Source organism: Platalea leucorodia (genome assembly GCF_965183815.1).
Source record: "Platalea leucorodia genome assembly, chromosome: Z".
Classification (NCBI taxonomy): Eukaryota; Metazoa; Chordata; class Aves; order Pelecaniformes; family Threskiornithidae; genus Platalea; species Platalea leucorodia.
In genome coordinates this window covers 83,585,824-83,610,702 of record NC_138858.1, presented here as the reverse complement: position 1 = coordinate 83,610,702, position 24,879 = coordinate 83,585,824, and the positions used below count along the sequence as shown (strand labels likewise).

Genomic DNA, 24,879 nt, shown 5'->3' with positions numbered 1-24,879 from the left:
TTGACTCCCATTTTGAGGAAGAGGGGGAGGTTAACAGAACTAATGGAAAAACAAGCTTCAAATAGTAAAGCTACAATGCTCTCTTAAATTTATTGGTGGCAATGCCCTATTTGCTTCATCTTTCAAATCTCGAATGTAGCCAACTTAAAAAATACTACAGTGATTGCAGCTCTAGGTGAAACAGAGTTGTGAATTATATATTGTAGGAAAATCCACTGCGATTAATTCTTTCTTATAGTGGTATTTGAATACAGTCATTATCACTGCTTTCATTTGGTCATCAATTCAGGGCAAAACCAAATGCAGAAATTAAAAAAGATTAAGTGGCCTGACAGTGCAAGCTTTCTGTCTCAGTAGCGTGAACATGCAAGTAGCTATTAGGGTCTTTTTTTGATTGTTTCTTTCTCACCTGCGCTCTCTGTCTCTGTCTCCCCCCCCTCACCCGCCATTTATTGACCTTCAACCAGCATTTCCAGTTTTATCCTAATCTGGCTGAAGCACTTGAGATCTAATTGCACATTTGGACCTGGAGGAGATTGAAACAGATCTAGTATTCCCTGCATGGTAGAAGCACATCAGCTATATTTTCTTACTAGCCTTCCTACATGCCTGAAAGGGAATTAGGATCAAATGTAATAGTGTTAAAAGCAAAAGATTGTGTGCTAAATGCTAAATTTTATTTAACAAGCTGTGAACAGTTAATTTTATGCTTTAGCATTTTTGTACCTACACATGTATTGTCTAAGGGACGAATATTGTTTTGAGTTTTTGAAATAGGCAGTATATTTTTAGAGAGAAAATTCTTAAGGACTTTTATCAGTTTGTTAGGGTGAAAGAAAGGTTAGAGAAGTTAAAATTCCTGTGGCACTTCTAAAAACATGCAAATTTGGGAAAGCTTAGAGAAGAATGGCCTGACATGTAGGACCAAGCCTTCAGAAATAAATAAATTCTGTGAAATAAGAAACCTGTATACAAGTGTGACCTTGTATAATTATTTATCCAGTACTAGGTAGCTGAACAGTCCTTTATTAATTATACAAAGGAAACAAATGGTCAGAATCAGTTTTCTGCCCCTTTGTACAACTTTTATTTACTTTTTTTTTCTCTGTGGCAGTAAATAGACCTTGTTTTTATTGGAGGCTTCTGCACAGAGTAGGCGATTTTGTAGAAATTCTTGTGAAGTCACTGCTTCCTAATATTGAATAGGGCTTTGCTTAATGACCTGTATGGTTCCTGGACTGATGGGATGGAGTAGTGTGATCCTGAGCAGTCTGAGGGGTTAGTGGCCATGCAGAAGGCTGCAGTACCAGGAAGCACTGTCTAAACTTTATATTAAACATCTCCATAAATATGTTAACATAACTTATTCCAGGCATTACAGCTTTTTGGGTGAAGGAGCAGGGTGCAAAGAGTGAGATACAGAGGTATTGATAACAATCCTTGTGATCACTGGAACCTAGACAGGTGAAAAGACATTTCAGAAGAAAACTGGTGCATTCATGTGTTGCGCCATCAGGCCTCTGGGATGACTAGAATGCTTTAAAACTTACACAGCTATTTACTAGTTCAGTATGTCAAGGCCAGAAATGATTCATCATAATTTAAGTGTTAGAAAAATTTGGTTGCCTCCATATTTTCAATTGAAAGCAGTCAATGTGATATGTCAAGAATTAATTCTAGAACAATTTTGTGTTATGGTGACAGGTGTTTGTTTCATAGCTGTGTGTTAAGAGGTGATAGGCTGTACTAAGGATTTGGCTGACAGAATGAACAAAAAAAAGCTTAGAGAAGTTGGAAGTGATGACTGGAATTTTTTTCAGCTGCGTCTTCTGGAAATGGATGTTTTAAATGAGTGCAGTAACCCACTATTAGCATGTTTTAATGTTGATAGTGTGGATATTCAGAAAAATTCCAGAAACTAATGTAGTCTAAAAGGAGTAGTACATAGATTTAGTATTTGAATTCCAGTGTTAGAATATGTTGGCATTATGTGGATGGATAGTTGTGCTAGGCACAATTAAGCTAGCTTTAAACATGTTTCATGTGCTGAAATGTTTGTGCAGCTGTATTAGCAGGTACCTCGGTGAAAGATGCCAGATCCCCCTGCCAGCCTGGGTGGATGCCCCAGTGGCAGCTGCAGCTCAGCTTACCCACTGTACGGCTAGGGCAGGAATGCCCGCGTGTCTTCGTGGTTCTGCTGGGCTGCAGTGTGAACAATACCAACCTCGCAGTTGGTAGTGTGGATGAATAGTTCCAGGGTAGGGAACTCTCTTATTTTTAGCAGAACAGAAAAATAAATCTTTAAATGGCTAGATAGTTTCAGGAAGACTCAAATATGTTTCTTGGAGGCAGCATTTAGAAGGCCTTGCTGTACCATCTGCTCAGTGTCTAATATTCTTGAAAGGCTGCATGATACTGTGTTGATCACTTTTCATGCTGATAGCCTGCACTCCCTGAACAGTTTCCAGTACCTGAAGAGGAGTAACAAAAGATCTTTGCAAAACAAAGATGTTGAGGTTTTTTTAAGACAGATTACTGGTCATGACCTACTGATTGTGAATTTTGACTTAAAAATGAGTTTTACAATGTTTCTTGCAGAAGTAATGTTAATGTTTGTGAAAACTCATTATGGTGTAGGCCACAATGTTTGAATTACTATTTCTTTTTTTATTATTCTTTATTTACGGTTTGTTGCAGATAGTAACTATTTACAGATTGATGATTTCTTTTATTTTGAGGTTTGGAAAGGTGGCTTTTTTCAGAACAAATATTCAAAATTAGCAAACTGAATTATTGATTACAATTTTAAATGCAGCAGTTGCAGCCAGCTTACTTGTAGAGGATTGGGTTTGTAAAATAACAAAATGCTTTATTGATGGGAGGAAGAATGTACATGAGGATAGAGTAAGATGGACAACACTGGGAGATGATCCATCTTAATAGTAGTGTGTGCCTAATTTAAATAACTTATACACCTATTTAAAATTCATCACTGAGAACAACTGAGTAAGTCCGGTTACTTAACTTTTTGTCTATAAACCTTTAAACAGTGTTGTACACAATCATTTCTGTTGCAAAGGCAAGGTATTTAGGAAAACTAATGTGGTATAGCAAAAGTAAGGTATTTCTCAGCTGGAAAACTGTCTGTTACCTGAAAAGGTTTAAATAACCTGGCTTCATTGGTAGGTTAGAAAATTTCACTGGCTACTTCTGGAAAACCTATCGATGGCATAGCAAAGGAAAGTGGCAGTCTTTTAACTTGACTGAAGGTTGATCTAGCAAAAGTCAGTCATCAAATAAGCCTTAAACTGTAATTTTTTTCTACATACATGCAATTAGAAATAATACAGAGGAGTTTGGTTTTCAATTGTGAATCCTAAAGTTTTGTGTATTTTAATAGAATATGGATTTTTTTTTTCTCTTCAACCACCTGCATAAATACCAGTGGACTACATAATTAAAAAATTCCATAACTGCATCAATTTGAAAGATAAAATTATATTTGTAAAAGTGTATACCATAAATTCTACAGGCAAAAAAAAAAAAGTAATAAAAGGTGGGGTGGGGGTGCGGGTGGGGAATCTGTTAACTTAGCACTGTATACTCCCCTGTTATTTCTTCGGTAGGTCCTGAAACATGGTTAAGCAGTGAGAGGAAGTGATGAAGCAAGCCATAATGCTTCAATTTTCTCCATCCCTAAAATAGGTAGCAGTGGTGATTATTCAGCTAACAGAGAGTTTCAGTTATGTATAGTTTGCATAATCATCAATTGATGTATTGGGTTCTGAATGTGCACTATAATTGGAATTTACTGTCAGTATGCTTTCTTTTTCCCAGTTGCATTTTCCACATCCTTTAGGCGCAATCCATAGTTGAAAACATGAAATAGCTATGGGGTTATAAATCTGTTCATAGGTTAGGACTATTGATCACAAACTGTTACGAAATCCTTTGTATAACTTCAAGATTTGAGATTAATGTGTTTTCAACTTGTGATCAGCACTTGGTTTAAGAATACATTACTAGAGAAACAGAGCTTTCCAGAACACAGTCCATATGACCTATTATGTACCTCTTTTTAGGATGAAGTTAAGTCTTCCATTAGATATATCACTTCTTTCTGTGAAGTATGGAGGAAGCATAAGTTGATTACTGTGAACTTAGTTATTAGATGCTGTGCTTAGTCCACTTTATTGTGTGCATGAGTACCTCTCTGCATATACATGAAATACAGCAATGTGTATGTTAACTATATGCTGCCTAATGAAGTGTGATATTGCATGATCATATAGTTTCTTGACAGATTAACTGATGACTGTTCAAATGTTTTACTGAATAGATACTCTAAAACATGTTTTCATGTAATCTACATCTTAAAATACTTCCAGTATTAAAAAAAGTGCAAATAAGAATGTGTTATTGCATAGTGGAAAAAACGGTACTGTTTACACTTAAAATCTTCTTTTTCCTTTTTCTCTTTGGTTTTTCAAAGCAGGTAATGTTTGAGGTGATCTCAAAGTAGTTTATTTAAATATAGACTGGATATTACCTGCCGTTTGAAAAAAAATATCAATTATAATGGGCTGCAGTTCATAGTAATAAGAGTCGACAATATATAATGAAAAATTTATCCTAATCTACTGTTTAACTTTGGAGCTAATTATGTTTAGAAATGTGTTAAAAAAGGAGAATACTCAATACACATTGTAAAACCAGCTTGAAAACAGAGTAGGTGATGTCTTAGATGTTCATATTTGTGGCACTGGGGTTACATGAAAGGACTTAATATATGATGCCAGACTACATAGGATTTTTTAAGGTTCATTTTTGTGGTTTTTTTTTTTTCCTTCAAGATGAGCATGGGATACATTTCTCTACTTTCACATGCACATGTTTGAGATTTCTCAGCTATCAAAGACAGTAAAACAACAGCATGTTTAGTACTACCTAGGAAAGAAAAATGTAAGTTTCATCTTTTCATATGTTTTCTGTTTAGTAAACAGTCACGTAATAATCTAAGCAACAATCTCATGCCATTTGTCACAGTTTCTTGTAAGGCAGGTCTACACTCCCTGTGAGCAGAAATTCTCATAGTTGAGAAATTTTATCCCATTATTCATAGAAGTGCTTGTTGGAGCATCTTGTTCTTGCTGTTTGTATGTATACCTTGGGGTTGTGCATCCAGGAAGAACACTTGTAGCTCCTCTGTGGTTAAAAATGTGTTTGTTCACTTCCCTGCCATCACAGTTGTTACGTTCAAAAGTAATATTTTGGATTTTGAAATTAAGATGTATTAAATCTTGAGTTATGTAGTTTGACGGAATATTTTTCATTTAACTCGATATTTTGCCTTGAAGATACAATAGTCTTGTTTTTTGTTTGATGTAACTTATGATTATGTAATCTTTTACATTTAAACTATGGTTTAATTCTCCTAGGTTGATAGTGAATATTGCTGCAATTGACTGTGAGTGAGCCTAAATCAAAACTATGCTCCAGAGTAGTGTATTCCTGGCTACCCGTTATGTGATTGTTATGCTTTACAGTATTCTGTAATTTCAACCTGAAATTGGCTGAACACATATTACTTTTTTAAAAAAATTGCACATCATAGAACAGCCCTAGTGTAGTTGACCAAAATACAGCTTTATAATTCTTAAATATAGTTATTTTACAGACTTAATTTTCCTTGACCTTTTTCTTGTGTAGTAAGGTACTGTTTTCGTTGACTACTCATTACTTCAAAGTAGAGGATGGAGGTGAAAGATCAGTCTGTGTCACCTTTGGTTTTTTCTTCTTTGTGAAAGCAATGGCAATTCTCATTGTGACAGAAAACTATCTGGAGTTTGGACTCGAATCAGGTAAGTCCTTTCTTTAGTGTTTTCAACAGCTCTAGAGACCTGAAAAAATTATTTATTTATTTATTTCCAGTCTCTTAGGTGTTTTTGAGAATATCTGTGTTAAAATGAACTCCATATGTCGTACACGTCTAAGAAAATTTGCTTTGGAATGCACATTCTGAAGGATATCCTGTATATTTTTCCTGCTTTCTTTTAAATAGTGTAATCTTTGCCTAGGTTGTTTGTTTTGTTAATTATATTTGCCTTCCAGTTTTACATTTAACCCATTTTGCCTTTCATTTGTAAAGTGAAGCTCCTTTACTGGGGGGAAAAAAACCAAACAACTTATGTTTGTAAAAAATAATGTTAGTTTTATTCATGTTCCTGAAATGTACAGATATCAGAGATGTTAATAATCAGGTTTTATTGCATTATGGCATACTAATTAGCACATGAAAGAGCTATGCTAGACATATGCAAATTTATTTAAAAGATGACCTGTTACCTAGCATTTTATTTCAAAAAAGGAATTCTGCATTTGTACTGTAATAAAATACATATATTATATGTGTCTCTGCAGGATTCTCGAATTTCTCAGAAAGTGCTATGCGATTTCTTGAAAAGCAGGGTTTGGAATCCCAGTAAGTTTCTGGAAATACATTTGTCTGTTTTATGAGTGCATTTATAACTAAACCACTTGGATTTTCTTAGCAAGCATTTGTCTTGCATATTTTGCTCTTGTACGTGCATATAATCTCTATAATAATGTGAAGAGGTGGGTTAATGAAAATAATTCATCAGTACTCACAAGTAACTTAAGATGCAGTGGTGTTTTCTCTTTTTAATTTGGTTTGTCCCCTGACATTTTGGTTGTAGTTCATAAAATACAGTTCAGAACTATAAACATTTTTTTCATAGTAATTCCTTTCAGCTTTGCAAGGATTGCTTAAAACAGGTGATAGGTATTTTTTGCCATTCCTGTGGTATGCAAGAGGATGAGTGTGCAAAAGCTACAGATGGAGCTTTTGATAAAGTTGGCATTAGGAATAACTTTTGGTGTTCAGTCCTGTTTTCAGGTTGTTATAGTCTTTTCCTATTATGCAAAAACATCTGCTTGCTACGGGACATCCAAGTTTTGTCTAGACTGTCAGAGGAACGTGCCATAGCTTGTGATGTTACATAAATATACAATTGCTGTTGTAGACAGCCTTTGTATATTGTAAAATGGATTTCTGTTACAATTCTTGCCTTATGCACATGCTCTAAAATGCATTTATGGGGTATGTCATCACTGTGGGGGTGCAACTTTGAATTTCTTGCGTGGAAGTTCTCAAGTATCAGGCAGAAGCTATGGAATCTATTTTTGAGGAACAGAAGTTTCCTTGAACTAGATTAGTGTGTGAATTAGTGTATGAATAAACTCATGGGAAACCCTTAACTGAATCCCATGTGTTTCTTAGCCTTTCTTCACTCTGCTTTTCCTAAGCTATTGCAAGTTAACTAACTTTTGTATTAATTTTCCTGTTAAGTGTTTATTTATTTTTGAACTTTTGCAGTGCTTTGGCTGTTTACAGCAGCAGTTGAGTTGATGATGGTGTCTCTTGATAGTCTATATGATGTAGATTAAGAAAGAATCTGAAACTCACATGGATCACTAGATTTGTTTTTGTTCCTCTTTAATCTGTGTTAGTTACATGTCACTTGTTTTTTTGTGTAATCCAGTGCTTGTTAATTCCGTAATTCAGTTGATACTGAATATTGATATTTTTTTCTGAAAATTTTTTATATACTCCATAGTTCATTAAAACAAATTATATTAATCACTTGGAAGACATTAATTGGCCACATATATGTTTTAGATAAATCTGTGAAAAGCTGCAGTAATAAGTTTGATAGAACTTTTTAATGGATAAAGGTAGAATATAAGTAGTATAAATTAAATATCCATTTTGTTTTTGATCAGTTAAACTTATGATGCATCTGTTCCTCTCCTAAAAACATAATCATTAAATTCATTCTATTAGGTATTTCTGTTATATAATTTGTTGTTAATTACAATATAAAATTAATTTTTTTGTTCTTCTCCACTAACAAACAACATCTTATAGGCAGTAGCTTAGATTTTCTGTTTTCCTAAGAAATAAATAGGTGACTTGTATTTTTTTTATTTTAACTCCTGATTGGTTTGTAATAATGCTGGTATTCCCGAGTAAAATTATAGAATGATGTTTCCTTTTTTTATTAAATGTTAGATACTGTTGAGTTGAAAGTAGTTTCTGATACCCCACCCCCCCAACTTCCTCCCCAAGAAAATGCTTATTTCCTTTCTTTTCTTTTAGGGGTCCTGTGTCTAAACTAACCTTCAAATTGTTCCTGGCTGTTCTGTGTTCACTTATTGGTGCTTTTTTGACATTCCCTGGCTTGCGACTGGCTCAAATGCATCTGGATGCTCTGAATTTAGCAACAGAAAAAATAACACAGTAAGAGAAAATATATGCACATAGGTATATGCTACTCAGTCTTAAATCTTTAATGTCTGAAAACAAATAAAGCAAACTATTTCAACAAGAAGGTAGTGACTAAGACTTCTGTTGCTGCCTGCTTTTTGTATCTTGAGCAGACTCGCCACCTGCCTCTTTCTGCTCAACCTGTGCTCTGCCAGTCTCTTACATTCTTTGCCTTGAAATTAGAGTCCTAATTAAAGGAGCTTTCCTTTCCTCCTGCAAGAGCTCCACCATGAATGTTTCTGCTTACTGCTTCCTTTCCTCTATCATATCTTTTTGGAAGTTAAGATAACTTTCAAGAAGTAGAGGTACAACCACAGACTTTTTTTTTTTCCACCCCCACCTCCAAGTGGGCATCATGCCTTTAATAAATTTAGGGTAAGACACAAAGAAAAGATGACCCAGAATATTTAATAAGAGTCAGATGTTAATGCCAGTTTAAAGGAGTATTTTAATTTTCAGCCATCCTTGAGTTTGGTAGTAAAATGTTTTCTCCAATTTAACTATTTCTCTTCAGTGTTCTCTGATTGATGCAGAAACTCCAAATGTCTTTCATAGATCTTGACCTTTGATGTTTAATACATGTTAATGACAGATTCTGCAGCATAGGCCATTGTGATCATTCAGTCTGGTCACTTTACTAAGAGAACCATTACGTTTTTCTGACAGAAAAATTATTTATGTTCAGACTGCATTTTTTTTTTCTTTTCCCCCCAAAATGCTGAGCTTAAAAATTAATCTGTGTTTAAAGTTGGTCATTCACTCTTAGTAAATTTAGAACCAAGTACTCTGTGTTATACTTGCACTCGTTGTAGTTGAATGCATCCTGGTACAGCTGCAAGCTATTGGCTTGTTGTATCTGCTGTTAAGTTTCTGTCTATGTGTAGACTGTGACTGAGTCACTTCCTAATCTTTTCTTTTCAGCTAAATAAACTGCTTAGTTTTTAATTTTTATGGTTCTCAATATCTTAAAATTTCTTGTGCCTTTTCTGTAAGTATCCTGTAATTTTCCAACATCTTCCTTGATCCATGGACATGAGATCCTAGGCAGAAATATAAAATCTCTGAAACAGAAGTTCATTAATCAAGAACTAAAAGGGTAATTAATATCCACTAGAATGGGGTTATGGAAAATAAATCTTCTCTAACTTAATGTTTAGAGGATATTGGAACTGGTTGTTGAAGATAACTTTGTGCAACACCAAGCAAATTATTTTCAAATGTCTACCAATACTTTGACTATTCAACCGGAACGATATAAAAATTATGTTAAATGGATTAAAACTTGGTCAAATATCAATGTAATTAGGTAATGCAATTATAAACAAAGAATCATTGTCAAGTGATAGGTTCTAATTGGCCTGAAGAGGTTCCAATTGGCCTGAAGAAGTATTTGCCCTTAGTGATGTGTTTTTTATCAATGAGTAGATCATTATTGACTGTTTGCAGTTGTTTGCCAGTGACTAAAGGAAAGTAGTAAATGAGGATCACATGTCACTGATACAAAGCTCTCTAATTTGGGTACAGGAAAACAATGCCTTTCTCTGCAGTCAAATACATGGTCTGCTTTTGAAAAAAATAAAACAAAACAAACTCTAAAAGAAAACCCTCCAGATCCCCAAAGCTGACCAAAAAAAACCTCCAAGCTTCCCCAAAAACCAACCAAAAAAAAAAACCAAAACCCCAAAAAAACCCCCAAAAAACCAACAAACAACCCAAACCACAGAGGAAACAAAATGGAGGGGAGAAGCTGCCTTTCCCATTCCATTACAGAATGGAAAACCTAATTTACAGGGAACACTGGGGGGCGGGGGGCGAAATTAAAGGTTAATGATTAACTATGTCTTCACTTCTATGTTCCAAATTATTAATGTGGTTCTTTTATGTATATAGGGAGTAAGGTTTTTTTGGGTAAACAGAATAAAAATAATCTGGTGTTCCTTTTGTTTTTGATAGGTGGTTTGATTTTTTTCTTTAGCAGTAATATCCTTCCCTGCATATATTTTGGAGTTGTCTTAATCAATCTGTACCGTTTTTGTACACATTCCCTCATTTTTCAGACCTTGCTTCCAGAGTCTTTCAGCCTTTCTCCCTGTACTCAAATAAACAGAAAAGGATTCTTGCCACCCTTTGGTGTGTTCCAGTCCATTAACTCAGTAGGATTTCTTAAATAAGTAGAAGCTCAGGTAAAATGCTTTCACAAGTTACTGAAATGCTTTGGACTACTTTGATGCTGTCATGTTCCCTAGCAACACTGAATAACTAGCAGTGCTTATTTCTTCATCTGAAATGGATGATTTAAATGTGTGTGTGATGACATCTTCTGAAATATGCAAACATTTTAAATGGTTTTAGGAAGCTAGATAGTTTGAAATCAGTACGGTCTTGTGTTCTTTAGAATAACTTTTGATTACCTTATTTTTTTCTATAATGTAGAAGCACTGTGGTTGGAGTTGGAAGTATAGACAAGCTAATGCAGTTTGCACTAGCAAAACCACCAGATCTACAGCACTGAAGTCTTCAACTATTTTTGTTTCATTTTAGTAATGAAAAATTATTGGGATATGGGGTTCAGAAATGAAGAAGGATATTAATTTCAGGAAAAACTCCAGAAATTTGTCTCCTCCTTTTAAATTCTGCTGTTTTGTACTCAAAGATTACAAAAGAGTACTACTTTTACATTAACTGTGTAGTTTCTTACAATGCTTTTAAAATGGAATAGCTGTACTGGCTTTTTTTTTTTTTTTTGAGTTAGTATCTTTAATTGAATGTAAGTACCAAGTTTCATTTAGTCAAGGTTCCTAAGTAAAAATCTTCATTAAATTGGCAAATCTGATCTCTGAGAACTGTTTCCCCTGATCTGTACAGATAATGGAAATTAATCTGAGTACATTTTTAATAAAGAAAAAACCCGGTAATGTAGCAGCGTATTTCCCATAATTACCCATCTGAGATGCTGACTCTGTAGATTAAAACTGTAATAGCTAGTGCAGTTTGATGTTATGCCATGGTATGCAAATTTTCAACAACTGTCTTTTACTATAGTGTGGCATAATGCAGGTAGCTCCTTTAGTTGGATTGTTTGGAATAAATCAAGTTTTCAGGTATTCTAAGAGCACTTTTTTTAAGCCACAACGCATGTGATTTCACAGTATGTCATATTACTGTTTTGTTGAAATGTAAGTCATACCTATCAAATAGGGAAGTAATTTTCTTATTTACCTTTCTCCCAACTATTTTAAAAGTTGGATTTCTTCTTTTGAATCTGTACCCCCAGTTTCAATGGTATGGTAATTGTTTGTATTTAATAACTTCCCTCCCTTTTTTTTTTCTTCTTTCAGAACATTGCTGCATATAAACTTCTTGGCACCTTTATTTATGGTTCTACTGTGGGTAAAGCCAATCACTAAGGACTACATTATGAACCCACCTTTGGGCAAAGAGAGCGTCCCTTTGTAAGATTCCCTTTAAAAATTCTTTCTGGGGTATTGAGAACAAAACCCTAAGTCTAAGTAGCGCTCTGTGAAAGTCATAGAAATGTGAAAGACTTAAAATTTAATAGAATCTGCTGTCAAAGGTATTGTGGAAGTTGCAGCTGAGCTGTAAAGAGCTTCTGTTATTTCAGAGGAGTGAGAATTAGTTGCAGCGCGTTGACCATTAAGGTGGTCATTCCCAAAAAGCTGTCATCTTCTGGCATCTCCTTGGCAGTGATGAGTTGTTCTTCCTAGGGTTGGAATACCACCTCACTGCCACCTTCTGGAACCTTGTGTCTTACATATTGGTGTATGAGAGGAGTGGTTTCACTGAAGACAGTTGAGATAACATTGGCATGAGAACTGACCTAAGTGATTTTTCTTAAGATCTATGTGTAGATGAAGTGCATATGGAATTGATAGCTAAAATATTTAAAACATGAAAAGGGAAAGAATTTTCAGGAAGAGTGGTATCTGAAATAAATATTGTGTAAGTATCATAGGTGATTGTCATTGTCACTATTGGTCTAGATAATTCAAAATATTAGTATTCAAATAGACTTGAAACAGATATGATTGGCTGACACTTTTATTGTTTTCTAGGTCTAATATGCTTCTAAGGTAATTCTGTGACCACTGAACTATTACCTAAAACATTGCAAATATACATATTTTGTGCTTCTATTTTGTTCTTCAGTTTGTCTTAAAATGAGGGTTGTGCTATAACGGGGTATCTAAGCCAACTGAAGCACACATTTGCTATCTGGAACTGCTTATCTCAAAACCTGTAATTATCTGAGTGAGCTTGTTTTTTAGTGTCCTGTTTTCATTACTCAGAATTTAAGTATTTAAGAGCTGTTCTTGTTTACAGACAAATGGATACTAATTTGGATCTAATGCTGGAACAGGGCTACTAGGAAGTAGCAGTAGAGAAAAACAAAGGGCAAAAGTGAATATTACTCACACATGAACTTCATAACTGTAGATTGTGCGTTAAGTATTTTTGCCATATGCTCCAAGATTTCTTTACAGATGATACAAACAAATAACTGTTGCAGTAGATGACCTTTGGAAAACAGCATTACCCGTTTTTTATCCACAGAATGTCAGAAGATACATTTGACACCGTGAGATTGTGGATTATAATTCTGTTGTGTGCTTTGCGGTTGGCTATGATGCGCCATCATTTACAGGCCTATCTTAATTTAGCCCAGAAAAGTGTGGATCAGATGAAAAAGGAAGCTGGCAGAATAAGTATGGTTGACTTACAGAAAATGGTAAGTATGGTGGCACTGAGGTTATATGTTTGGAGTGCTCTGTCTGTACAAATGCTTTTTTTCCAGTTTGTCTTCTGTGGCACCAGAGCTGAAATCCGAATGAAGCTTCCTAAACTGTATCTCCTATAAAAATAGGATCTTTACAGAGAAATTCTGCGAACCAAAATATGCAGAGATGTATCATCCATATTATGCAGATGGCTTGTCTTAAGTTATTTGGAAGTTGTTATAGAAGATCCCTTCATGAATTGTTCTTTATAAATATGTACAAACATGATGTGTTTCTATTCAGCCTGAATAAATCTTGGGGAGTGCAAAGGGTGAGTGGTGGTCTGTAGCTACAACATGGGAAAAAAAAAAAGTTGCATTTAGACAAAAGGGTAAAATACTGTTGCCTAACCCCAACTGTGATTTTTAAATTGAGGCAAAATTTTAAGATAAGGCGTTTATATTCTGGGATCAAATGAGACACATTTAATTCTGTCAGACCACTCTCAAGTGCACTAGCCTAGTTACAAAACCGTTTGCCCGTCTTGTTACTCTGGCAAAGGAAAAATTTCTTTGATTTTTTTTTATTACCTTTCTTTAAAACAAACAAACAAACAACAAAAAAACAAAAACAAAAAACCCCAAACATACCATCAACAAACTGAGGAGGTAGAAATTCGTAAGCTTGTTGTAGAATGGTGTTGCGTGTTGCCTGCAAAATAAACTTACATTTCTAGTGTTGATGATAGTGCTGCCTGATGATGCTGCTGAATTGGGGTGTATTGCAGGAGGAATATTGAAGTATGCCATAAGATGCCTCTCTAAGGATTATCACTATTACTTAAAATCTTTGTCCTTGGCTTCACTGAGTATCTGAAGGTTGTAAGTGGACTATGCAGTAGTTATTTACAAAAAAAGTGGCTAGCAATTTGCTTCAGAAAAAAGGTTAGGAAATACAGGTAGCAGCCAGTGGTTACGACAGAACTGTGCTGATTGCTGTGGATGAATAATTTTAGTTCTGGGAGCTTTCATCCTATCTATAAAACAATACTGTCTTCTCTATGTGGTGTTTCCTAAATCTGTTTATGCAATATTTCCGTATCTTCTCTTTGAGAAGGCCATAGCCACTACAGGAAGTCCTGTCTTGTGTCACTAGCCATGTCTGCTTTATCTTCTTCTGAAACTTCTGCCCGTAAAGTCTTTTCTATCTGTCATCCTCCAGTGATCACTACTTTTTAATTTGTTCTTTTTATCGTATTCCATCAATTATCTTACAGTATTTTTTGTCGCATGGTCTTTCTTCTGTCAGTGTCTTACTAGTTTTTTTCTCATGTTAGTTTTTTGATGCCTGCTCATCACTAAGCCCTTTGAGGTTTTAGAGTTACTTCCAAAAATGTCATGTCTGCCTTCACCTTTTTTGCCAGCCTGTAGTCTGTTCTTTTCTAAAATCCAGTTAGCTTTATTTCATTGCTTGCTTGCTATTGATTTTATTACTTTTTTCCTTCTTTATTTGGTCTAATCTTTTAGGTCAATAGCTTATATAAAATATGTAATATAACAATCTTGAGAAAGATGGAACAGATTAGGAGCAGGGGGAGGGATAAATCTGAGTGGATTTCAATGAACCATAATGTATACCTGAAATAAAGACCATTTAAATGCTGTAATTGATCAACTACTAATGAAAAATCATCTTGTCATTGTTTTTAAAATACTGGTGTTTCACAGTTGGAAATCTGAAAATGGTCTTGCTTTTGAAAAGGGACTGAAATATTAACGAAACTTTCATTTCCTTTTTATGAGGCTTTGGACTGTGACTACTACTTCATTTTTGAAATGGGATTTAGTTTGTAAATCACTGGGGACTTTAAAAATTAGACATATTTAGCTTTCATTCTGGTGTATTGAAATAGGAATCTTTGAATGATGACATGAAGTTTGCAGAAGCAAAATTGATTCTGTTTGTTTTAACAGAACTGATGCTTTTATTTATTTCCTTTCAGCACTTCCTATCAGATTTGTAAATGTCCTGAAACTAGAGTTCATTATAGGGATTTCTTCATTAGGTCTTTTGAAGACAATATGTCACATGCCGAGATGTGCTAGAAAACTTTTAAAACAGCTTTAATGCATAAGTACTGGGGTTTTTTTTAATAAATTGCATGTTTTTCATAGACATGTTCGTAAAGGTTTGCTTTGATCAGCCAGAACTCATGAATTACTCTTTTCTGTTTTCCCAGGTGGCTCGGGTATTCTATTATCTTTGTGTAATTGCACTGCAGTATGTTGCACCATTGGTAATGCTCCTTCATACAACTCTGCTCTTGAAAACACTAGGTAGGCAAAATTGGATCAACAAAAATGTGTTCTGTTCTACACAGGGCTTTTATATTTTCAGCTTACTAAAGAGAATTAGAATGTACGGGTACATGCAATACAGAAATACACTGTAGTTTCCTGCAATTTAAAACATACTGATGTATGGCTTTTAAGCAGTCCTCTTCTGTTGCTGCTTTTGACATCTTTCAATTATATGCGAATTAGTTTATTTCTGAGAAATTGTGTAATACAACCAATTAAGCTGTTTACTTCTGTTGAAATATTTGTCTTTTTAAAGGTGAGTTGTATAAAGCATTGTTGATTTAACCTTATAAGCATCTGTTAAAGGAATGTTTTTTCAGCTTTTCAATCTTAAGTAGGCTTTTTGAACAGAAATTGAGATACGTGGTTCATTTCATTATTGGGAGATCTGATGTCACTCTGTTGGTTTCCCCCCCCCCCCCCTTTTCTTTCTTTCCTGTGAGGGATGTCTTTCACATCCTGCTATGCAGCCGTGGCATTCTTTTTGCAAAATGTGAATGGAAAGAGATAGGCTGTATTAGGCTGTGATTCATCCCATTCTGAAGTAGGTATCTACACCTGGTGAGATGAATCATACCCAGCACTGATGGGTTCCGAGGCAAGTGTATCACATGTAGATGTTTGGATGTCAAAAGGTAAGATGAATCCTACTCTGATAGCTTTCTAGTATGATCAGGAAGCCATGCAGATGAGTACAGTTAGTATTTACTAGGTTATAAAAACTTCCGGGTTTTTTTTGTGCGTGTGTGTGAAAAATATATATAAGATGATCTATAGAGTGATAGAAATAACAGAACTTGAATTTAATGGTACAAAAATCTGTTACTCATTTCTTTTCAACAGGTAATTATTCTTGGGGTATCTACCCGGAATTGAATTCTGACACTCCAGTAGAAAACAGTCTGCTTCCCAGCTCAATTAATTCTGAGTCTTCACCTGCTGATGGAAAGATGAAAGTAACTGTAGTACAAATAACAATGGCTTTGGGTAGCCTAAAGAATATTTTCACTCCTCTCCTGTTCCGGGGACTCCTGTCTTTTCTTACCTGGTGGATTGCTGCTTGCCTCTTTTCTACAAGCCTTTTTGGGCTTTTCTATCACCAGTACCTGACTGTGGCATGAAGAGGTCAACTGACAAAGCAAGTGTGAGGTCAAATACTAGATACAAACCCAGGTACCCAAGAGGAGATGAAGAGAAAATAAGAAAACTATATATGAAGAGAAAACATATCAGAATTTTTTTTAAACACTTCCTCTGTGTTCTCAGGGTGAATATTCTTATAATGTTTAAAATCACAACTGGGCTTGCTATTTTTGTTACCCAAATGGTAGGTAACTAATTGAATTGTAGTATTGGGACTGACTAATGTTATTGTCTGGCAGGTGGTGGTGAGCGTGCTGAAAAGATGCGACCTCTGAGTATCTTGTTTTCCATAAACAGCAAGCCAACCTCAAAACTTTGTGTTTTAAGCATCAACAGTCAGTGACTGAACTGTGTTAGAAGGGTACTGGTTATAGTGATGGTGGCTGCCTATCGATTAAATCTTGAAACTGAGCCATACAATAGAAGGAGATAGGGGATTTAAAAAAAAAAATAAATCTGTTGGATAGCTATCAATCACTTTTCTCCATGAAAAATGAAATAATCCAACAGGACAAAAGAGATACTGTATATTACAGTAAGGAAAGTTGTATAAAATTTAAATTTAACAGGAGTAGATGTATGGACCTGACAGGTATTGCTGCCTAAATATTTTGCAGGAATGCTTGTGGAGTAAGAGGAGAGTTATAAAAAATATATTATTTCAGTCCCTGCAGTCATTTTGAAGTAATTGCCATCTGTATTGGTGCTAATATTGATCCGCAGATTCCATTTGGATCTTTTAAATTTCTTCTTTTCAGGTAATAAATAAATTCCATTGAATTAATAAAATAATAGAAGTAGATTAGTGACACCAATCAAACATTTCAAAACAAATAGTTTAATCCTGCTGACTGAGAGTGTATGTATCTGTGTAATGTACATATAAATATATATTATATATTAAATATATAATATATATGAAGTTATAAAGTATGGAAACTTTATTTTAAATTACTGAATGTATCTTACAGGGCTGTGGGAGAGGGATGTATGTGTATCTAGTAATTTCAAGATCCCTTTTAAATGAAAATTAAATTCTTTTTGAAAGTTCAGTTGAAAGGGCTATTTGTTTTTGGTGCCTCTTCAAAGGTACTTAGCTATACTAAAGAACTTACACTCTTCTGGAAGCAAAGATCTGCTTAAACTGTTAATCTTGAAATTTCTCCTCTGTCAGATCATCATCTTTTGCCACTCTAATCTGTGTTACCTTGGCCATATAGTAATAACTAACATCTCTTGGCTTCAGAAATAGATTTTCTGTAAAATAAAACAGCTATAGCAAGGAGGAGCAAAACATTAACTTTAAAAGTTCTGCTTAACTGAAGGGATAGATTCCAAGTATAAAACCATTGCAAAACAAAGTAGCATGACAATTTTTCAGATGTTTTGTGTAATTGCAAAACAGGAATGGGAATTTATATGCAGTAACATAATTAAAAAGTTAATATTACATTCTTCAGAGGTCAGTGGGTTTTTCTAACTAATACTAGCTGTTTTTATGTTACTGTTCTTTTTCTCTTGAATTTGTGTACAGCTTTGGCATAGAATAAGCATTTATAAATGGAAAAGCTTAACTAAATATTTAATATGTAGCAAACCTACCATGTGGGAAAATGAACTGTCAGTGAATGCAGAAAATCAAGAATTTAAGCTGGTGATAAACGTCTTACTATGTTGAATGCCTTTTAAGTTATTAGTTTGTTAAATTGCATTTACTGATACAAGGAAAGATTTATGTACACCAGCTAGTACCTACTGCATGCATTTGGGATGTTTGAGAACACCTTGCATGATTCTACTGGTTTCATTGCAGTATAGTATTTCAGTGCTACTGGTGCTGCGAGCTTTGTATTTTCACACCAACTTTTCATAACTTAACAGGGACAAAGGCTTAACTGTGTGAACTGGCCTAAAAAAAGATATTTAACTTCATAGATTCAGATCTCAAAACATTCTTAGGAAATGTCTTTCAGATTAATAGAATGACAAAATATGACAGGTCCAGCAATACTAGACCCACTTTCTTTTAGTTTGAGGTATATCATTACTAACAGAATTAATAGGGCCAGCTTTTAAGTTGTAGTTAGGTATCCAATGTTAATGTTTTATTCAGGAAAATGAAACAATACAGTCCAGTTTCATTCTGGTGGCGAACCTGGCCAAAGAAGCTCACTATGTAGGAGATGTAACCTATTGTTGCAATCTGAAGGACAGGAATAAACTTTGGATACTGGAGAAGATTTCAAAGTAATGTTAAGTAGCAAGAGTTTCCGTTGGCATAGGTATTTGTTCGGAAAGCTCCTAAGTAAAAATGAATTGTAGTTATATAATATTGCATTCAGCAAAGGTAATTGATTGTGTGTGTAGCTGAGCTTCGCAAAGCTTTTGGTAAGAACTCACTCTGTCTTAATTCTCCAGGCGTCACACTGATCACAGTGAAAAATAGGCACCTGGATGTTGCTAATGTTAAGATCAATGCTTCTGGCCATTGCTGTTTCATTGTTCTGTAGAACTGAATGGTTGATCTTCTGGTCAGCAGCCTGATCTGAGTGGGAGATGGTCTTTCTATGGATACATTTAATCCTTACATGAGTCTAGGAGGCTTATTAAAAACTAAAATATGGCAATAAATGCCTTTGAAATGTGAGATGACAGTGAAACTCGAGGGAACATATTGCTACAGTTGTGAGTAGTGCTTCCTACAACTATGTTACAGGCTCAAAAGTGACTTTTAAAGTAAAATAGCAACCCTGATAGTCCTGACTTCTGTGTATATCATGTAAGCTTCAAAGGAGTGTCTGCACGCTTCCTTTAGTAAGTTCCTTTAAAACAGCAGCTGGCAAATAAATTTTTTTTTTTTGGAGACCTATATCAGCTCCTGAGGAGGGGGGCAAAAAAGCATCTTACAGAAATGGAAAAGCAGGTAAAATGTGACTGAGAGGTTAGTAGTTTTTATTCAGGATTCTTAAACATTTTGTCTTGCTTTTTGCCCACTACCTACTTAATTTCTGAGAGATTTTAGGAGGAAAGGTGCCTTTGACAAAGAATCAATGTTTCTTAATTTATTTCTTTCTTCCTCAATTCAGATCTCCCTTTCTCATGCCAGTAATGTGACTTGTTAGCTTAACTTCTTTTTCCTATCCACAGCTTTTTCCCTACATTCCCTACACAGAACTGACTGGGCTAAATTAGTTCAGGATTGTATTTTGATTTTTATTGTTTTGGTTTAAATTAATCTATTTTTGAAGGATTAGTTCCTTTAAATAGTTTAAATAACTTTGAATTCCATCTGAAATATGAATAAACTTGTCAACGATTGTTTAAACACTGCACTTCTAGTATGGAAGTCCCTTTAGACAAAGTATTAATGTAGTGGTAAAGCCAGGTCTTCCAGCAAGTTCAGGGAAGTCCAAACATAACCCTTAGGCTATTTCTGAGCTTAGAGAAGTTGGTTAGGAAAAGGAGAATAGATTAAAACAAGTCTATCCTTCCACTTTGCAGGCAGTGTTCTCAGACAACATTTGTCCTCTTTTGCTATCTTCTCAAGCTCTAGGATTTGCCAGGTTTTGAGGTATTTTTAGCTGCACAGTTTTTCCTTTTCCAGACTTCTCTTGCATAAGAATCAACAGATAAAGTAATGGGGGAAAACCAGGTAGTATCAGTGCAAGAGAACATCCTAGTACAGAAGGACATGCTTTAGAAAATTCGTTTCTGTGGCAGTTGTTCTTTGAGTCACAAGTACTGGAAGATGTGTGAATAGAGGTGCATGCTTACCTGGGTTGTAAAGTCATACTCACCTACGAACAAAAATGCCACCAAGACACATCAACACAGCAATTAGGTAACATAACCTCAGTCTATTAAATGGTTAGCGAGTATTTTGTCACAGTAACTACAGCTAAATGGTACCAGAGGTCTTGGATTTACTGCATTGAAAACTTAAACTGTCTAATCTTAAAGCTGTTGGAAGGCTGTAAAAGGCCTTATGCCTTTTTATTTTCAAAGACCTCTGTTTTCCTTTTGAACATTAGCTTGTTTCTCCAGAGAAGACTTTGAACAATTTTTAAATGCTATGCTTCATGTTTTGTCATATGAAACAAGTTGCACATTTATTTGTTAGCCACAAGAATTCTAGACTTAACCCCACAGTTCATTTTGTCACTACAAAGTTCACTACAAAGTTAACTAGAATATTTTAGTTAAGATTGAAGAATTAGGTGCACAGTGAAAATGGAAACATTGAATGAAAATGAGGCCAAAGAAAATTGTCTTGGAGAAATCTTTCTATTACAGCTGAGCAAAATCTTAATAGAGTAAGGCAACACCAGGTCACTTGTATCCTAAATCAAGTATTAAATGTGTGTACCATTATGAGTAAATAAGACTGTTATTTTCAGCATCTCCAGCCTAAGTCCTAAATCCCAAATGGTAAACTAAGAGCAATATTTTGACCTCACTGATATTTACTCTAACAAGCATCTAGGCAACAAGTATTGAAGCCAAATGTCTGATCTAGTTAAGCAAGTTGATGCAGAGTAGTCAGTCTGTGCTTCAGAGTGATTTTTTTTTGTCCACTTTCTTCTTTAGAAAGGTCTGCCATGCTTTGTGGCTTTGGCAGCACGTGCACTGCAATGGGTGGCTTGTCTAATCTTCACTCCCAAGACTAGACTGAAAGGTCTTCCTCCTCTGTGGGAAAGATCGTGAGGCCAAGATGTTATTTCAAGGCTGTTTTATGACATCTGTATATGCTGCACTTAACTTTTTCAAGTTTCTCCCTGTGGACTGCCAGGAGAGTAATGCTGCACTGGACATTGTTTTGCATGCCAGTGTATGTGTACTTTTATAACTTTTATTTCAGTGGCGTTTTTAATGTAGATTATTTTTAATCCTGATACCATGGATCATCTTTTCATTTTTTTAATTAATATCAGTGCCTGCAACTAGAAGTCAAATACTTCTACACTAATTTTTTTTAAAAGTTGATGTCCAGACTGAAGTATTAATAAGTATGCAGTTTTATATTAAAGTCTGAAATCCACCTGTAAATACCAAACTTTTTCCATATGTGATCACACATCAGTCAAGAATCCTTATTCAGATTTACAGCATTTTTCTCAACAACCTGCTATCCATATGACTCTGCTATTTATAAAACAAACAAAAACCTCAGTAGAGTTTTGAGAGTAGCTTTTTACAAACTCCTTAGTTGTAGGCCATTTATTTTATGATGCTGCTAAGTATTTCTTAAAACCTGGCTTAAAATATCTTGTGCTTAAAGTCAACCTTGTTCTCTTCTTCTCTGTTCGTTGTAACTCTGCTTCCCTTGTATGTTCTAAGCTTCAAGAATGCATATTTATAGTATTTTTGATAAAAACCGAGGACAAAGAAAAATGCACCAAAAATTTTATTCTGTAAGTACAGTTCATACCCATGTCATGACGTGCCAACAAACAGTTTTTATTTTTCCTGTCTTCAGTCATTCCTTTGTCCTGTTGTTAACAATCTTGCACATTTTCAGTATGTAAGGTTTTCTAGGAAGAACACATGGGGAAATACTCTGTAATAGGAATCACAGGAGACTTTGTCTAACGTTTCAGTCTTTCCATTTATGTGAGCAAATATTAATGTAAAGATGCTATTAACTAATTTAAGCCTAAAATTTCTCATAAGGTAGACTTGTTACCAATTGCACAGGGAACATCCTCCAAGTTGTAAATATTTTATTTTAAATATGTCTCTGTTGCTGGGAACACACATTAATTCAGTGTTGTTGTTCTGTTAATAGTCTTTTTTTTTGTCTTTTTAAGTGAAAAGCACATAATACTTCCTACTCTAGAACAAACCTAAGAACAAAAGACTCCCCTCCCTTCATTTCACTATTTGCCAAATGGGAAACTCTGATGTTACTTATGTAAATTCTAGCTTCCTCTTCTTGCTAAATTACTGTTAAAATACGATTTTTATAGTTATAGCTTTACAAGTATTAAGACTGTCATGCATCACAGTGTAGATGGTGTCAAATGGTTGTTGCATTATATTGACCTGTCCTGACTGGTGTTGCGTTATCTGCTGTTTCAAAACAAATTGTCTCGTTTGCCTTATGCTTTAGAGGTTCTTTGGGATCTGTGAACAGGAGAGCGCAGCACATGCTGGAAAAGCTGGGGAGTTGCTCTATTTTGGGTTGGGGTTTTGTGGACATTTGTTGGTTGTCTTTTTTAAGTCAGTGTGGATAATACTTAGGTACAATTACTACAAATAATAAACAATCTACAGTAACACTGCATTCTTTTCGTACCCTGTAGACTAAAGTGCCTAAATGTGGGTGGTCTCTGGAAGACATGCTTTAAATTTCTTCTGTGTACCTTTGTAGTTACTTTGCTACATAATAGAAGGTTAATGTTTGGAAAGAAAATGCAAGGACTGCTAGCCCTAAAAATGGAATTTGCTATAAAATTATTCTTTCCTTATGGGTTTTAGTATATAGAATGTCCGTGTGTGTTTATGGGTTATTACACATTGGAGGCAAATAAGGTTTCGAAGAAATCTTTTCCATTCCTGTTACGTTAATGATAATCTAGTAGCTTTGCCCACTACCTGACTAGTAGTACAACACCCCACTGCCACCTATGCATTCAGTTTTCTTTTTTTTTTTTTGTGACTGAGGGAAGGAACTTAGACAATTCTGAGACGGTTGACTTCATTTTGTAGTGACACCCTGGTTGTTACTTATGCCCCAGTTGCGCAGGCACACGGGTGAGTTCAGCCAGGTAAGTAGTTCTGTGTGAGCTCAGAAAGACCGCACTGAAGTTCACCACATCTGCTTGGATTTGGGGCACAAAGAATACAAAAGAGCTGGATTGTAGCATGGCTGGCTGGCACTGAGCAAAGTGGGTCAAAAGACAAGGCACAAGTTACACCTTGTACCAATTTTGTAGAATGCTGTTAGGGTACTGAATAGTGAAACCACCCTTACCTTCCAACTACTTCCCCACCTCTGAGAATGGCAGGAGCTGAAGGTGAAACCTGCCTGGTCTGGTTCAGCAGGGAAATTTAAAGAGTGAGGAAACGGCAGGTGCCTACTCTTGAGTTAATTATGCATTCTAAATGTGAAACACTTGTAAGTTGAGATGGTGTTGCTGATTCAAATCTACCAAAGGAAGCCTTCCTCTGAGGAAGGCTTATAAAAGCATTCTGAGCTTTTAGCTCTAAAAAGCGGCTGTAGCAATCAGTACTGTATATAGTACACCATTTGGGAAAACTTGCTCCAGTAAGCTTACTAAACATTTCCTTACACTATGTGTAAGAAATTTCATTGCTTTTTTTACTGTAGACCATTTAAGAAGCTGGTTTTGTCTTGCTTAATGTTACCATGTATCAGGCAGCATTTTATTAATGTGAAAATAGTAAGAATTGGTTTGTCATCTAAATGCCTAAATTCCTTTAACATCAGAAAATTTTGCAAAGTGAAGCAAGATTATACTTTCTTATTCCCCATTCATTCTGTTGAAGTGTTATAATTTAACGTTGTTTTTATATTGCACACATTATTAAAACTAAATTTGTATCTATTAGTTGCTAATGGTAACACCACAGCAAGTCTAAGAAACTGTGATATCTGCTGTATATCAACTGCCCCATAAAGTTGCTTGCCTTTGTAAAGCGTTGATCCATGTTAGACATTTAATGTCTACTGCAGTGATGCTCATATAGTATTTTAGTATCCCTACATGTACTCTGCATGCGTTGCATTTGTGCACTGTAAAAGGATAGACTGTTTTACAGTACTTACTCTAGGTTTAAAAATAACTTCCATTATTTTATATAGTATTTCCCATATCCAAAATAGGACAATTTCTAAAGCCAAAGATCAATAAATATTTATTGTCTATCAGTGTGATTTTTCTTTTTCCTATTTTGTATGAAACATCCCAGTTGTTATCAGCTTGTGCAAAATCTCCAGGTTTGCCAAAGAATGTGTGGTAAACAGACTTTTTCTCAGTTTCTATGCTAGTTTAAATTGTTTCTCTTTTCTAAAAATAGAGTGGACCATTGATCCCCTCCTTGTTTGGGGTGCATCAGAATAAACAATTTTCTAGTATAAATGCAGGTAATGTCTTATTCACATTGCCCACAAAGAACCACTTACAGATTTAATATAAATGTTTTCATTTCCGAGTGTTTCAGAATTAAAATTTGGGAACAATTTAACTTCCTGGGAAAAAGATCAGCTGTACACTGTGGTAAGTGGAGGAAATTCTGAATTTCCCAGTACACTCACAGGATTCATCACATT

General features: G+C 35.0%; 1 protein-coding gene across 3 annotated transcripts in view; it reads left to right on the top strand.

Moving 5' to 3' along the window:
- TMEM161B (transmembrane protein 161B) overlaps positions 1-24,442 on the top strand; it is a 51,294-nt gene extending 26,852 nt beyond the window's left edge. Inside the window, exons 2-9 of one of the 3 annotated variants that reach the window (XM_082335922.1) lie at positions 4,854-4,962; positions 5,710-5,861; positions 6,421-6,481; positions 8,180-8,320; positions 11,686-11,799; positions 12,920-13,094; positions 15,323-15,419; positions 16,287-24,442. In XM_082335922.1, coding sequence (XP_082192048.1) covers positions 5,810-5,861; positions 6,421-6,481; positions 8,180-8,320; positions 11,686-11,799; positions 12,920-13,094; positions 15,323-15,419; positions 16,287-16,564 — 918 coding nt within the window. In that variant the 5' untranslated portion in view covers positions 4,854-4,962; positions 5,710-5,809 and the 3' untranslated portion in view covers positions 16,565-24,442. The remainder of the gene's footprint in view (positions 1-4,853; positions 4,963-5,709; positions 5,862-6,420; positions 6,482-8,179; positions 8,321-11,685; positions 11,800-12,919; positions 13,095-15,322; positions 15,420-16,286) is intronic. The other 2 variants (XM_082335920.1, XM_082335921.1) reach the window with 2 other exon arrangements.
- The last annotated feature ends 437 nt before the right edge of the window (positions 24,443-24,879 follow it).